The following is a 14,551-nucleotide window of genomic DNA, read 5'->3' as shown; positions in this document are numbered from 1 at the left end:
AGAAAAGACAAGTCCACCTGAGTGTGGAGCAGAGGATGAAAAACAGGCCCAGCAACAGCTGGTGTTCAGCTCCCTAGGTCATTCAGGTGTCGTCTTCCTTTAAACAGCAGCCAGGCTGCAGAGGCCTCACAGGTCCACATAAAAAACCCTCAACTGAGCCATTTAAGTACTTTTAGTGACTATTAATATAAGGCCTCTTTTCCAAGCATAGGAAGAGTGGTTGATGAGTGTATAAAGGCACACCTGCAGACAGACTTACACCACCTCAACAGGCCAAATGTTTTCTACTTAGTGACAGCCCTGAGCATGAGAGAGAAGCGGGAGCCCTCTCCTGTCATACACAAGATGGATCTATTTTTCAATCGATAGCAGGAACTTGTCATCACATGCAAACATGAGCTGCTCTTCAGACAGATTGTTTTAAAACCACACACTTAAACAAATACTTTGAGGCATCCTGCTGCACCAGTTAAAAGCTGCCGAGTCGGGACACAAATCTTTGTTTACCCAATGTCCTTCTGAAGGAAGCTGGAAGTGATTGTTAAGGTAAGCCATACATGCTGGTAGATTGAAAGGGGAACTGAGGTGCCCTGCAGCTGGGCCCAGAGGAGGACAAGTAAGAGAATGTGGAGTAGGGTCGTCTCACAAGACATGAAGAAAGCCAGCAGTTTTGAGGTCTTGCTGTGGTTTGACAAAATATGCAACTAGAACAGCGCAGGCTCAGAGGGACTCTTCTATATACTATAATTTGTGGAAATTTAAAGTGCTGAGCTGACTGAAAAGAAAAGGGGGAAGAGCAGGAAAAGGTCTGAGGTGGCTGGAAGACAGGATATGAGCAAAGAGGAGAAGAAGGAGTGCAGGACGACAATGTGAAAAAGAGAAAAATTGAAGGGCAGCTACACTTGAGTATGCCTAAAAATGGCCAGATGAGAGCTGGGTGGGAAAGGGCCATGCCTTGCACAGGTCATTCTTCACATTCCTGCTGACTCACAAGGAAAAAAAAACAAATGGTAGTGAAATCCAACAATCATGAACTGGGTTTGGTTCCAGTCCAGCACTGAGATGATGACGACCAGGAGCGACAGTGGCAAGTTTCTGCCAGCGAGGAAGGAAAAATAATCGGAGGAAATGAGAACATTTTGCTCTTTACATAAAAAGAAAGAAAAATACCCGACTTCGGTTTGTCATGCCCACACAGACATACACTCACACTCGAGAGAACCATCTATTACCACACTGTCATTCACTTTGCTGAGTACATGTCATGATGCTATTTTATAGCTTGTACACTCATTGCCACGTTTTAGGACTGACTGATTCATTTTTCATCAATGATATATCACAGAATGGCCTCAAGCCTGAGCCTCCACTCCAAAACAGTAACCTCTGCTTAGCACTGTATGAAAGATTGATTTTTTGGCCTCTGTTAATCATTTAAAAAAAAATCCTAAAAGAAAAGAGACAAGGAAAGTGCTTAAACTCAAAGTATGTGAAAAACCACAGCTGTCCAGATCAGTTACAGTAATCTTCTTAAATATAAGCACAGACTCAGAGTGGAATAAAAGTTCTGCTGTGATGATAAGAGATGGAAAACCACTCCTAAGCGCACATCAGCAATTTAACTTGACCTGGATTCAAAAGTTTGAATCAGCCAATTAGTGGGTAGGTAGTTGTGCATTTTCTGCTTGGATTGGTTAAAACGTTTATGTGCTGAATCCAGCTGGCACTGCGCCAACACAGTCAAGTGACTTTTTCCCCTGTCAGAAAAAGAGGAAAATAAAGTCGACCAATAACCCTGCACAGGAAAGTGATGAGTGGGGGCAACCCAAGCAAACAGAACACACCTTAAACTTGAGCAGCTGCCAAGTAAAACAAAATAACCGTTACACGAACCAAAGGCGGAAACACACTAACACTTGTCCACAGACCAGCTTGTAATACAACCACAACAGTGGCCCTTCACAAAGAATGACTTGTGTGGAAAAAAAAAATCCACTTACACCTGACTTTTTGCAGAAGCAATTTCTCAAACAGAACAGACCTCAGTTTTCCAACAACACCATGACCAATAGAGCTACCGTTACAAGCACACAGAGAACCATACACACAGTGTTGCTTGTGCTGCTCAGACACATGACTCAGAAATCACATATAAACAATATGTATTACAGAATTCCAGTCATCAAGACGTCACCAGGCTTTCAGCACCTTCAATGATGGTGGCAGGGTAGTCACGATACTGTCTACTAAATTCTCAGGAAGCTGCTGTAACACCTGTTACAGTTAGCAGGGGTCACCTGAATCACCCAGTGGGATATGATATTAGGGTGGAGAATTGAAACCACGAAGGAAAAATGTGTGGAGATTGGGTAGGGGAGGGGTGCGGGCCAATCCCTTAACTGCTCACACTCAAAAAACACATGCAGACCAGAAAATCATTAGTCGGAAAACTGGCTGACGTAAGGAGCAACATACAAAAAAGTAATGTTTCACACACAAGCTTGCTAAGGCTTGTATTCACTTTGAGTCACTTCCTGTCAAGCAGTAGCCTCCAGTGGAGTAAAAACCTCAAAACTACCAAAGGCATCGGTCTGAAGAAGCTCAATCAATCAAGGTCAATTAGAGAGCGCTAACGGTTTACCAGTAATCCCAACCAGCTGGTGGCACATTCCTGAGGACATGAACACCCTCTGAACTAAGTTGGCACACAAGAGAGACACAGTAATGTAACTTAAGTTTAGGTGGTTGGTTCGTTTTATTGTGTAAAAGTGGAAACAGCATCAGAAATGGCAGGAGATCAAAGTTCTTCAGGTGGTCATAGCTGACGTAGTTACACACGTGTGGGAGCAGTGTTACAACAGGATTTCATTAAATCTTTCGATTGAAAAATAAACAGACCACTTGACCAAATTACTGTGGAAACAGACAACAAACAGCATGCTCATTCATATTTGTTTTAGTTACACTGTTCAATTAATCTCCCTTTATTACAGCGTTTATTCATGGGTACACAGGGTATAGTGTGACTTTAGCCTCTAATGGTAAACTACTTGTGATGCCCAAACTCTTACTTCAAACCTTCACACCATCTCCTTCACACTGAGTTATTATTTGTTTCCATAATCAACTAGACAATTCCCCTATTAGAGGTTAAGTTATTCAAAAGACAATATTTGGACCCTTCACATAATACTTAGAAGCACTTAAACTATGCAAGTAGTATGTTTTTTTGTGGGACTGATTATACTTATACAGGGAATTTTCCTTTTTGCATTACCTCTCCTTTGAATAGTTTTGCATTCCCTCTAAATAAGTTTTGTGCTGCCCCAGTTGATATGGATAATTTTTGCACAGCTCTTTAGCTTTACTGAGTTTAGGTTTACATTATTACTAGGTGCTCTTATGGTCTTTAAAGCTGTTTTCATTCTGATTTGTGGAAGTGTGCTTTTGGCACAAAGTACACACACAGAAAGCACACTGTGGACTAAGATGGACCTTTGGCCCAGATCCTGATTACTCTGAAAGGTGTTTTCACTTAAGACCACCTTCCATCATTCCCTTTACTATAAAAGTCTCCTAGGTCCTGTCACAGAGTAACATTGAAACATAATGACGCTGCCACCCCCATGTTTGACAAAAAGACATTCTACATCTGTGATCAGGAACTCTATCTTGGTTAATCTCCAGTGCACGCCAGTGGAAATCAAATGGTTGAAACTCTGCTTCATCAGATTGCAGGACTTGATTCTTCCATCTCCACTTACAACACTGCAGTCATGGTATTTTATAAGCTAGTCACTCACAATGACCATGATCATAGTTGAATGGCCAAAGCCCCATGTTGCAGCATATTCTGTCAGATTTAGAAAGTCCATCTTGAGTTCTCTTGAGTGCTTTATAAACACATTCCGTAACTTTTAAACCTTAAAACTTTGCATCCTGGACATGTTCGATGACAGTGACATGCTGCTACCCAGCAGCATCCCGAGGCTCATAAAACCACACCACACAACTTTTACATCTAGGACACGACATGATGTTTCACTTCACAGAATAGTAAGGAACTAGCTGTTTTGAACATGTAATGTCTGATTCAGCAAAGAAACAAGAAGATTAAAAAAGAGAAATGGATAAAACACGAGTCATTGTAAAATAATCTTTTGCTGGCTGGAGAGAGCCAACAGGTCAGGCAGATGCAAGATGGTTGCTGAATTAGCCGTCGATACGGGGCGCGTGACAGGGAAGATAGCAAAAATTCTGTAGTGTGTCTTCAATGAACAACTATTTATAGAGTTATGATAAAGGGAAACGTGTACATTTTGTGACTAGACTGAATGTAATGCTGAAAATCTTTGTATAAAAGCTCTGTGCACACTGCTTGTTTGTCCAAGTTTAGTAATAATTACAAAATGAAACCACATAAAGAAAATAAAAACAATTGATGAATTGACCAATGATTCTAAATCTTAGGTACTACAGCTACTCTGACACGGTCCAAAAACCCAGTTCTACGGGCTGGACAACATGTGTCTACCTCCAATTGACTTGTGTAGTGCAGGTCACAAAAGGTCAGGTCAAATGTCACAGCTCGTTGTGTGGAGGACATCTAACTTAACCTTCCCACACACACCCACCCAGCCCTGTCTGGGAGCACAACAACCCCCTTAAGCCAAGTCCTAACCCTTTGACTCCCAGTGGGGGTGCATGTGCCATTTTTGTAAAGTAAGGAACTTTAGTTATAGCAAATCGATCCCAACACAAAGTATTACGTATGGCTTGTGCTTTTAGGAGTGTCTGTGTATGTCTGTGTATATGCAGACTGTGTTTTTGTCATTTCCTGAGGAGGCTAGGGTTCGAGAGTAGCCAGGCGGTAGATCAAATCAGTGTCTAAAACTCAGTTGTGTCAAGCCTACAAGTGAGTTTGCCCTTATAAGGAGACACGGGACACTTCTTGCAGCAGAACTGAAATAGATTAGCTGCTGCTACTGAAGAAGCTGGACACATTACAGACACAATCAATCAGGACAAATTGAATATATATCAGTCAAATATATATATATATATATATATATATATATATATATATATATATATATATATATATATATATATATATATATATATATATATATATATATATATATATATATAAAATTACATTTAGTATTTAATCTTCAAAAAAGAAGAATTTTCTTTGGAGAAACACTGCAATGTGAGTTGGATGCCTGTAAATCATTTTTAGTGCCTAAGAGAGTTCAGCATGTGACTGGCCATTACACACCCAGAAAAAAGAAAAAAGAAAAAAAAGAGGGAAATATAATCAGGATATGTGAGAGCCCTTCAAGGCATGGGACACCTGGTTTCCCAGAAGAGGAAGTTTCAGTCACCTTTCCTTTCAGCTGATAAATTAACAAAAAAAAAAATCTGAAGGTAAGATGAAAACTCAAACACTGAAATTCCATTATCTGTGTGTATGAAGAAGAGGGAGTATCTCTGAAAAACAAGAGCAGGCCGAGAGCTCATCATACATGTGCCAACATGTGCTCTGCAAGTGCTGCTGCACGTGTTGCAAAGCTTAACCACTAATAATCAACGGTAAGGTAGGACACAAAATGGAACAGACCTGGGAAAACAATGCTCCCCTTTACACTTGAGGGAGCAGGCATAAAGGACAAACACATGAAGGAATGCATGTGAGGTAAAGGGGTCTAAGCATTGGCAATGTACTATAGAACTGTAATCATGCACAAAACTTCCCCTTCAGTTTAATCTGCACATCTGATAGTGCACAAGAATACTTGCAGTATTGTAAAAAAAAAAAAAAAAAAAAAAAAAAAAACTCCCAACAAAACAAAACTTTGTAGTCTGATAAAAATATTTTAGGTCATTTTCAGCTGCTAATTGGTTTGGGCCCCTTTATGAACCACAACAATTTGTCTCTTCTGAGCGAGTTTCTCTTCACTGCGAGTTGACCTGCAGGTCTGATGTATCCAGGTCAGTTAAAGCTTGTCCGGGGCACAAGTGACCTGCATTTTGGAGCTGGCCTTGTAACAGATTTTCATGTTAGTCATCATGGGGAGAACACTGTTGTACTATTTTTCTTTAACAAACTGGAGCAACTAAAATTAGCCACATGGCAAAAAATAATTTTATGTAATCAAAAATGGGCTGCACGATGATGTAGTGGTTAGCACTGTATCCTCAAGAGGGTCCTTAAGGGACACTCTCCTGTTGGTTTTTAATGCATCACTGCTCCAACACATCTGACTCAGATTAAATGAATCCAACAGCCTATGAAGTTCTGCACAATGACTAATTAATTTGGGTCAGTGTCAGTTAGTGTTGGAGCAGGAAAACATAGAAAGCCAGCCCAACTGTAGCCCTCAAGGAATGGACAGCTGGATACCTCTTCTATAAATTTACACTTGGACTGAATGTGACAAGATTGCTTGTTTGTCACTCTGTGCTGGTCCTACAATGGACCAGTACAGGTGCACTATGCCTCTTGCCTGCTAATTGCTGGGATAAGTCCCAGCTTCACCGCAACCTTGAATTGGAATAGCCTGTATAGATGGCAATGAAAAGTATGTTATACACTTGACTCTGCTGCAATTGTTTTTGCAATGATAAAGTCCCTAACTTATGAAAACAGATTTAAACAGCCTGCACTTCAGTTTTTCTCTTTCCTCTTCAAAAGCAATTATCAAAACAGAGAAATATTTCATGTAAACACATTTTACAAAATTTATTGTTTTATAATTATGTGTTTTGGATGGCAACGTATCCAAATTTTGTGAATAAAAAAAAAAAAAAGTGCTTGCCCAAATTAAACTTGTTCCAAAACTTGTTTCTGAAATATTTTTTTCCACTTGACTAATTCCTAATCCAAAGGACAATAAATCATAGCAAATGATGACAGTGAGGGGGGCTTCTACAGCTTTATTTTTCCTCTGTGAATTATCTGATAAGGTATGACAGATCTCAGTAGGAAAAAGTCATCATAAATTAAAAAACATGAAAGTGACAGAATGCTGCATGTTGCTTGGCCTGTCAGTGGACACAGCAGGTGTTAGAAAATGCAGAATTCCCTCCAAATATGGGATATTGCTCATGAAACTGAAGCCTTGCATGGAAAAGTCTTAGTTCAGTTGCAAAGGTGTGGAAAAAAAAGAAGAAAAAGGAGAAGAAATAGGAATATATGAAAAGTAAGAACTGTGTCAATTTAAAAGTACAATCTTTAGTTGGAACCATGCTGACTCCACAGTAAGCATAACAATAGGACAGAGTAAAAGACTGACATGACAGAGCCAAACACAATTTAACAGATCTGCTGTGTTTATCTCGAGAATGCCAGAACATTAACAACAGTGAGCTGGAAAGCTAAACATCAACATCCGCCTGATGATGTTCAGCCGGTTTCAGGAAATGACTCTTTCTTGAGGGAGACAATATAGAAAAAAATGCCAAACTTTCTATATTTCTAACCAACTAGACCCCCCCCCCCCCATTTAATAATATCATCCTTTCCCAAGGATTTTTAAAAAATCTTTTTTTATACTACTAGCTTTATTTCAGTATGATGGAAAGTCAGCTGAAGTATTTCTGACTGAGCTGATGGCTGCATGCCGTTTCCTGTCAGCTTGTTTTATCTGTAAACAGAGCCACACCCAAGCTCTCAAAAATACAGCTAAAACTGATGATTGTGTGAGTACAGTACCTAAAAGCAAACTAAAACCATGAGGGCCAATTATCTCCTTTCATCAGAGAATACTTCATATGTGTATTAAGAACATTAAAAGTTTTAATACATCAGTTTGAAAAATTCAAACATTTCGTTTCACGTGAAGGTGAGCCACACAGTGACTTTTAGACATTTGTTAAATAGTTCTCCTCATTCAGAAACAGCTGAAAAGCTAAACATGAGGTTGAAACAAACAAAAATAAAAACCTTAAGTATTAAACTCAGGGGAGGTTTTCACTTGCTGTTTATCTCAGATGTGCCTGGTGGGAATGAGGGACAAGAAGAGAAAAAACACCTATAATCCCTTATCCAGTCCTTTTCCACTTGGCAGAATGATGGTCCAGACAAATCACTCATCTGTTTGATCACTTAGAACCAGAGCAACTGTGACAGCAGACTTAGGTCTGGTGTTTACAAAGATTGTCTGACCCTCAGTTGACAGGAACAGAATATACTGTTTTAATTTATCCTGCTGAACTACACAGACTGCATTTGATATTGGCCTTTTGTGCAGTTATAAATCTTCACTGCAAATTCACTTGATTTTCTCACACTGATGAATTCTTCACACATAGCAGGGCAACAGAACAAATCTTTAATGAACATGTCCTCTTTTGTCAATCAAACACACGCAATGTCAATATAATCCCCACACTGCTCATATTTTCTGCTGATCAACATTTAATGGTGTTCAAAATAAATGTGAGCCAACAAGATGGGGATAGATAGATAAATAACATCTGTTCTGAATCATTTAACCAGCTGCTGATCTGTAAAATTATTTTTCTCCATTCAGTTGTAAAAAACACACCCCTCCTGTAGCGAAGTTAGCTTATTACTTTGATCAGCAGGCATGTGTATGAATAGAATACTTTTTACATTCACTTACTCACAACACTACAGAAAGACTGTAGGTGTGGAATAATTAGTGTTGCTCTATCTAATCAATAAGTGGGAATTATAGCTTGTCAATAACTTCACAAAAATGACTGCAAGGTGAGTGGTTGGTAACAGATCCACACACCGCATGCACTTTCAGGAACTTTTGCATGCTTTCATATTCAGATTACCAAAACCATAAAACAAGAACAAACCGTTGCGCATTATCTGTTCATCAACATTCATTTGAGGCTGATAGTGTCAATACCTTGACAAAAGATGACTCGCAAAATTGTTTATTATTTGATCATCTGCATTTTGCAGATGTAAAATGTTTTATAATCATGATAATGCACTTAACGCAAGTGCACATAATAAAGCAGGTGTATTCTATTTTCCCTTTGTTTAAAGGTCACTTTTCCATTAACAACTCCATTTATTTTTTACACCCCCTAGTAAAGCTGGAGCCTATCCTAGCAATGAGCAATAAAAAAATGTCACACTATTGACAAAAGTTTTTTTAAGTCCCATTTCTGTTTAACTTCTTATATTATTCCCATGTGACATTTTAAAATAGACAAATAATCTCAGACAATAACAAAATTCTCATTACCACCCACTTCAAACATCATAAAACCAAGTGTCCACTTTAACATGGTGAAAAGGAAATACTCTTTCAGCCATCTCCTTCAAACACTGAATCAACATTTGCTAAAACAGACATGAAGTTGGGTCAAATAATGTTCCCCAGGCTGAATAATTGTTTTCATGGCAACACACTACTTTAAGGTCAAAGACCAGATCATCACAAAGTTCACAGCTTTTCTTTTCTCATCCCTTCAATACCAAAATATGACCAGCTATTTATAGGAGAATCTTGGAACAAAAGTTTCCATTTATGCAAAACAAACATGGAGCTTCTTATCTCTCTGCTCGCTTCTCATTTACTTGGATATTAGCTGCCAAGAGGCTGAAGTTTCCAGGCTGTAAACATGTAGATAATACATGTCACATCCGTTGACTGATCTGTCCTGAATGTTTAGCTGTTCACAGCCAGTGTCCATATTACTCACTCTATTTTCTCACTAACAACATGAAATCTAATCATATGGGAAATGCACAATAGAAATGTGACGAGAGTCAATACTTGTGAGAAAGATGACAGACTGTGGAGTAAAAATTCAGGTTCCTACTGTGAACTATTTGTTCCCACTACAGGAGAAAGAAAAATCACATAAAACACCCCAAGAGGTCAAACACAGTTATGCTCACAAACCCCAAAGCAAAGGGTGCTATTAGCAGTGAGTAGCATAAAACATCATAGTTAGAAGGAAGGGGGGGTGTATTCAAAAAACGTTTTGCATGCAAAAACATGTACCTGCATTTTCACTGAAAACTATTAGATCAACTATGGTCCAAGAAGAAAGATTAGGGTTACAGATTCAGTCAACTGCAGCCCTAGATTGCTTTGCTTAGAGTGTGTGACTAAATGAAAACATGCTACATTTATATTTGAAAACGTCCCAGACATCATTATGTAATAGAGGGTAATTTTTCCGATTTATTCCCTGCTGATGATGAGGATGTCATTTTGAACCCTGCCGGAGGAGAATCTGGGGACTGCACAGAGCTCTTAGAAAACAATCTTCTCCCTTTCCAACAGTAACGGTTGAGCCCTTGTCAATACACAAAAGGGTCTGAAGAGTCATAAAACCAAAGCCCCTGGGGCCCATTTATCAGTGAGGCTGGACCTCAGAGTGAAATTGGTCTATTTTCAACATGTGTGAATGCCTCTTGCTCACCAGAGAGAAAGGACGGTCACAGGGTAGAGTAGTTGCAAATCCGCCACACACAGAAAAATCTTCAAGCAGTTATTTCAATTTAATTAAATCTGTATACTAAGTGAGAAACAAAATGGTTTTGAGAGATATGGACGTGGCATTGTGACCTACTTTACATTCCTCCTGTGTTGCAGTAAGGCTTCAAGAACTAATCACAGGGAAGATCACAGTGCGGCTGACAGACGCCAAAGTCAAGCTGTCTTCTTAGCTAAGTAGGCCAATGCACCTGTGCGACAACAGTCACCTGCAGACCTGACTGGTTCATGCAAGTCTGACACACTGACACACAGGAAACTACTGCCTCAAAGCAGATATTAGGGGTGTAACAACTGATAAGCATCACCCTTCACTTCATTTGTGCCCAGTTCTCAGTCAACTGATAAAGACCTGTAGTTGGATTGGCTAAACTCATGAGTGCTTCTCTTTGACTGACCCCGGAAGCTTTAATGTTTTTGTTGTTGTCGCAGGACTATTCAGACAGATGACCCACATTATATACCCTCTCAACTCCTCTCCCAAGAAAACGAGGACATCAACTGATTAATTTTGTGGATATTTAAAAACCTGAAAGGCCAAGAGAAAAGGAAAATGCTATTACTGGTTGCCATGGAAAGGATTAAATAAGCAATATAAAAGGGTGCTGGTGCTTTGAATAGAAGTGTAGAGACGGGATTAGAGGCGTTAGAGAAGCCACCATATGACCTTCTGACTGTTAAGTTCATTAAGTACAACACAAGCCTGGAGTTTTGAGTTTGTTACCCAACTGCTTTTTAATAGCAGCTCCTCCACCCGGATTTACAACCGCCTCAATCAAGCTTAGAAATCTCCAAATGTCCATAATATTTTACTGGTGTCGCAAAAAACAAGTCATAGCAGTTTCTCCACAGAATAAGGAGACCCCCCCCCAAAAAAAACAAAAAAACAAAAAACAAAGCACTAAACACTGAAAGTTAGTTACAAGCAGCCAAAATTAAATGTCAATTTCATCACAGCCTTGTGAGTTAGCTTCCTTTGAAATGTTCAATGTGGAAAACCCTGACACTCGAGTCACTAAAATATCAGAGAAAATGTGGGATCCCTCTGACCTTATGGTTGGTGTTCAGAGGTGAAGGAGGAAAACTGCACAGAGGAGTCACAACACTTCAATTCCTACTCTGTAACGGGCTAAACAATGACTGTCGCACAAAGATAAAACTCCTAAATTCCACCGTCTGCATGTTATACAGTTTTATTTCTGCTGCAGCTCTCTGGACAATGGCAACACTCGAATGCTTGTTCCCACAGGATGCACACAGGAAGGACAAGACATGCTCTCTAAAAACAACAAGCTGATGTCCAATATTCGCAATGGGACGGGAAAAAAATACAACGCAAAAGGAAGTTTTCTATACACCTGCCAGCATGGATCTGAAACTCCAAAACTGTCTGAAAACTGCAAAGGTTCTCCAAAAAGCTTGAAATGTCTTCATTCTTTTGTATTTGCAATATGTGCTCGCCATTAAGTGTTTCCTGTTTCGTGGTCCATTTTATTCTTATTGTATAAATAAACAAACAGCCTGACTGATCAAAGTCACACATGAATTGAAAGACAAATAACACACTCCAGTTTATGTGCGTGTGGTAAAAAAAATGTGCCCTTTAAGTAATTTATGAGAAGAGAGCTATTGCAGAACTTGACCAGAAAATCCCAGAGTTTGAAGATATATGGGATGCAGTTTAAATAGTGTCACACAGGTCAACTAAACATCATATTTCTGCCATGCTTGTAAAGTCAACAGCCCTTTCCTGTCAAGGTTTACTGACTGTTAAGATTTGTTGTCAAAACACTCTGGGCAGGAAAATTCCTGAAGAAACAATTAGTGGACAAGAAATGGCAAAAGTGGTTGTGACGACTGCAGTTTCAGTTCACAGGTGATCAACAATGCACTTGATAAGTTTCTCGCACAAATTTTTTGGTTTCAGTCAAAAACTAAAACAACTCATGTGAATGATTGCTACATGTGTGCAAATTAAGTCAAACCAGTCCCAGCAATGTCTAAACAAAGACAGGATGACTCATGGCTTTTTTTGCAAAAGTGTCTGCATTACAGGTGACTTGATATATGTTAAGACAGGCTTCACCCTCTTCTGCCTCAGGAAATAATTAAGACATGAGTAATGTGACAGAAAACCAGTTGGTATTACATCTTCCAGACCATATGATACACACTTCTTATCACTGTTGATTTAATAATCACACTTATGAAGTGATATCCAACCGTTTCAATGAAAAACACTTTCAATTCAATCTATACAAATAGTTCTTTCTATAGTGGCAAGTATTTGCAATTTTTGGCATGAGAAATGTTAATCTTAGCACACCAATTTCTTTTAAAGCACTTTAAACACAGCATAACAGCGTACCAACTGACATACAATAAATTTAGACCACCAGGCACTTTCCAAATCAATAAATTGTGTTTTGTACTAAGTAGGAGTTATTGACTTATTTGAAAAGATATGAAGTCCTCAGAATTTTTTGTTAGTAAAGATACAAATAATTATGAATACAACAAATCCTCACATTTAAAAAGTTGGACTGTGCAAATATGTTAGTATATATGCTTAATACACAACGCAAACTAATATCTTCTTGTTAAACTGTTTCCTTTGTTTTTTTTTAAAAAAAAAAAAAAAAAAAAGGGAAAGAAATAGTTAATTCTCTTGTGGTTTGATAGAAAGAAGCACTAGAAATTTACTTTCCAATTTACCATGTTTGGATTAAGGCACAGAGGATTTACAAAAGCAGACCAACAGCAAATAGGCTCTACATGCAGCCCACCCATCGGGATTATCCTCATACTGTATATATCCTACCTGCCTCTCATGTGTTAATTAAAGGTCAGTAGTTTAAGAAGCGGTTATCTTGCATATGCCATTGAATAGAGATGCAAATGGATTTTCTTATTATAAAAATCAATAAATTAAACATGTATGGTTGTTACATGACCTAAGCTTCTGTTTCTGTGAAAACAATTGAATTCTACATTCCTATAAGGCTTTATCCCACCAAATGTATTGCTGTTTATTGCTTATTATGTATTTATTGCTAAATTTGGTGGTTTTAGTCCTCCATAGATTTACCCCTCTCTGAACTTTTAAGACATTTTGTCATTCATCATATTGCTTAAATTACCACATCCCTTTTTCTATTCATCTACTCACCAAAGCCCGGAGAGCGGACTCGTCCAGCGCTGAATAAGTCTCCAGAGACATTTTATCTGTCTTGTTTGGCTCAGGTGGAGCAAAATGGGAAGGTGGGATGGATGGAGAGCCTCGCTGGGATTTGGTTCACCGGCCAGCAACGTGGACCACCTGCTCAACTCGGTTTTTGTGGTATTTTCTCCGCTGCAGTCTCCTCCACTTCTTCTGCTCTGTTTGAACTTTTTTTTTTAACGACAATAAAGCCGTGTCTTACTGGTAGAGAACATATTTTTCTTTGGTCTCGGAAGTTGCAATGAAAGCAGAAATAACTCCGCTTTCACACGAGAGAGACGTTGGCAGCTTTTTGAACTGAGAATTCCCACTGAAAGTTTTAACCCCGCCCACCGCGACTCCGGCTTCTGCCTGGGTTCACTCAAATCGCACCGCCGCGTGGGAGGGACGTACGGGGAGGACGTAAAACTGCGGCGGCCCGCGGGCCACATGTGGCCCAGAACCAACTTCTATGTGGCCCAGCTTATGTAAAAGAATAAAAATATTAATCAAGAACCTTCAGTCATTCCTACGCTGATTAAGTACAATCCTACAGTTGTCAGACCATGTGTGCGACACCTGGTTGCCTAGCAACATTAACCCCAGCGCATGTTGTGTTTTGAAGTTGTAGCAAGCATGTCGCTCTGTCCCAAAACACCAAATTGTTTTAAACCCACCTGGATTGACAAGTATTTGTTTATTTTGCCGTCAAATTCGAGCTCCAAACCGATGTGTTTAATATGCAACGAGTGTGTGGCGGAGTGTAAAGATTATCACGTGAAGAGGTACCACATCGAGAAGTTTACTTTGATATGACCTTTTTATGTTAAAAGTTAGGAGAAAAATAGGCTCTGAC

At 39.2% G+C, this 14,551-nt stretch overlaps 1 protein-coding gene across 1 annotated transcript in view; it reads right to left on the bottom strand.

The window, feature by feature from the left end:
• smtnb (smoothelin b) overlaps window positions 1-13,930 on the bottom strand; it is a 44,038-nt gene extending 30,108 nt beyond the window's left edge. Inside the window, exon 1 of the mRNA XM_079251544.1 lies at window positions 13,666-13,930. Within this exon, the coding sequence (XP_079107670.1) occupies window positions 13,666-13,716 (51 nt within the window). The 5' untranslated portion in view covers window positions 13,717-13,930. The remainder of the gene's footprint in view (window positions 1-13,665) is intronic.
• Between the last annotated feature and the right edge of the window lie 621 nt (window positions 13,931-14,551).

The sequence above is a fragment of the Telmatherina bonti genome (assembly GCF_933228915.1).
Source record: "Telmatherina bonti genome assembly, chromosome: 13".
Classification (NCBI taxonomy): Eukaryota; Metazoa; Chordata; class Actinopteri; order Atheriniformes; family Telmatherinidae; genus Telmatherina; species Telmatherina bonti.
This window is presented reverse-complemented; position numbering and strand designations above follow the sequence as displayed.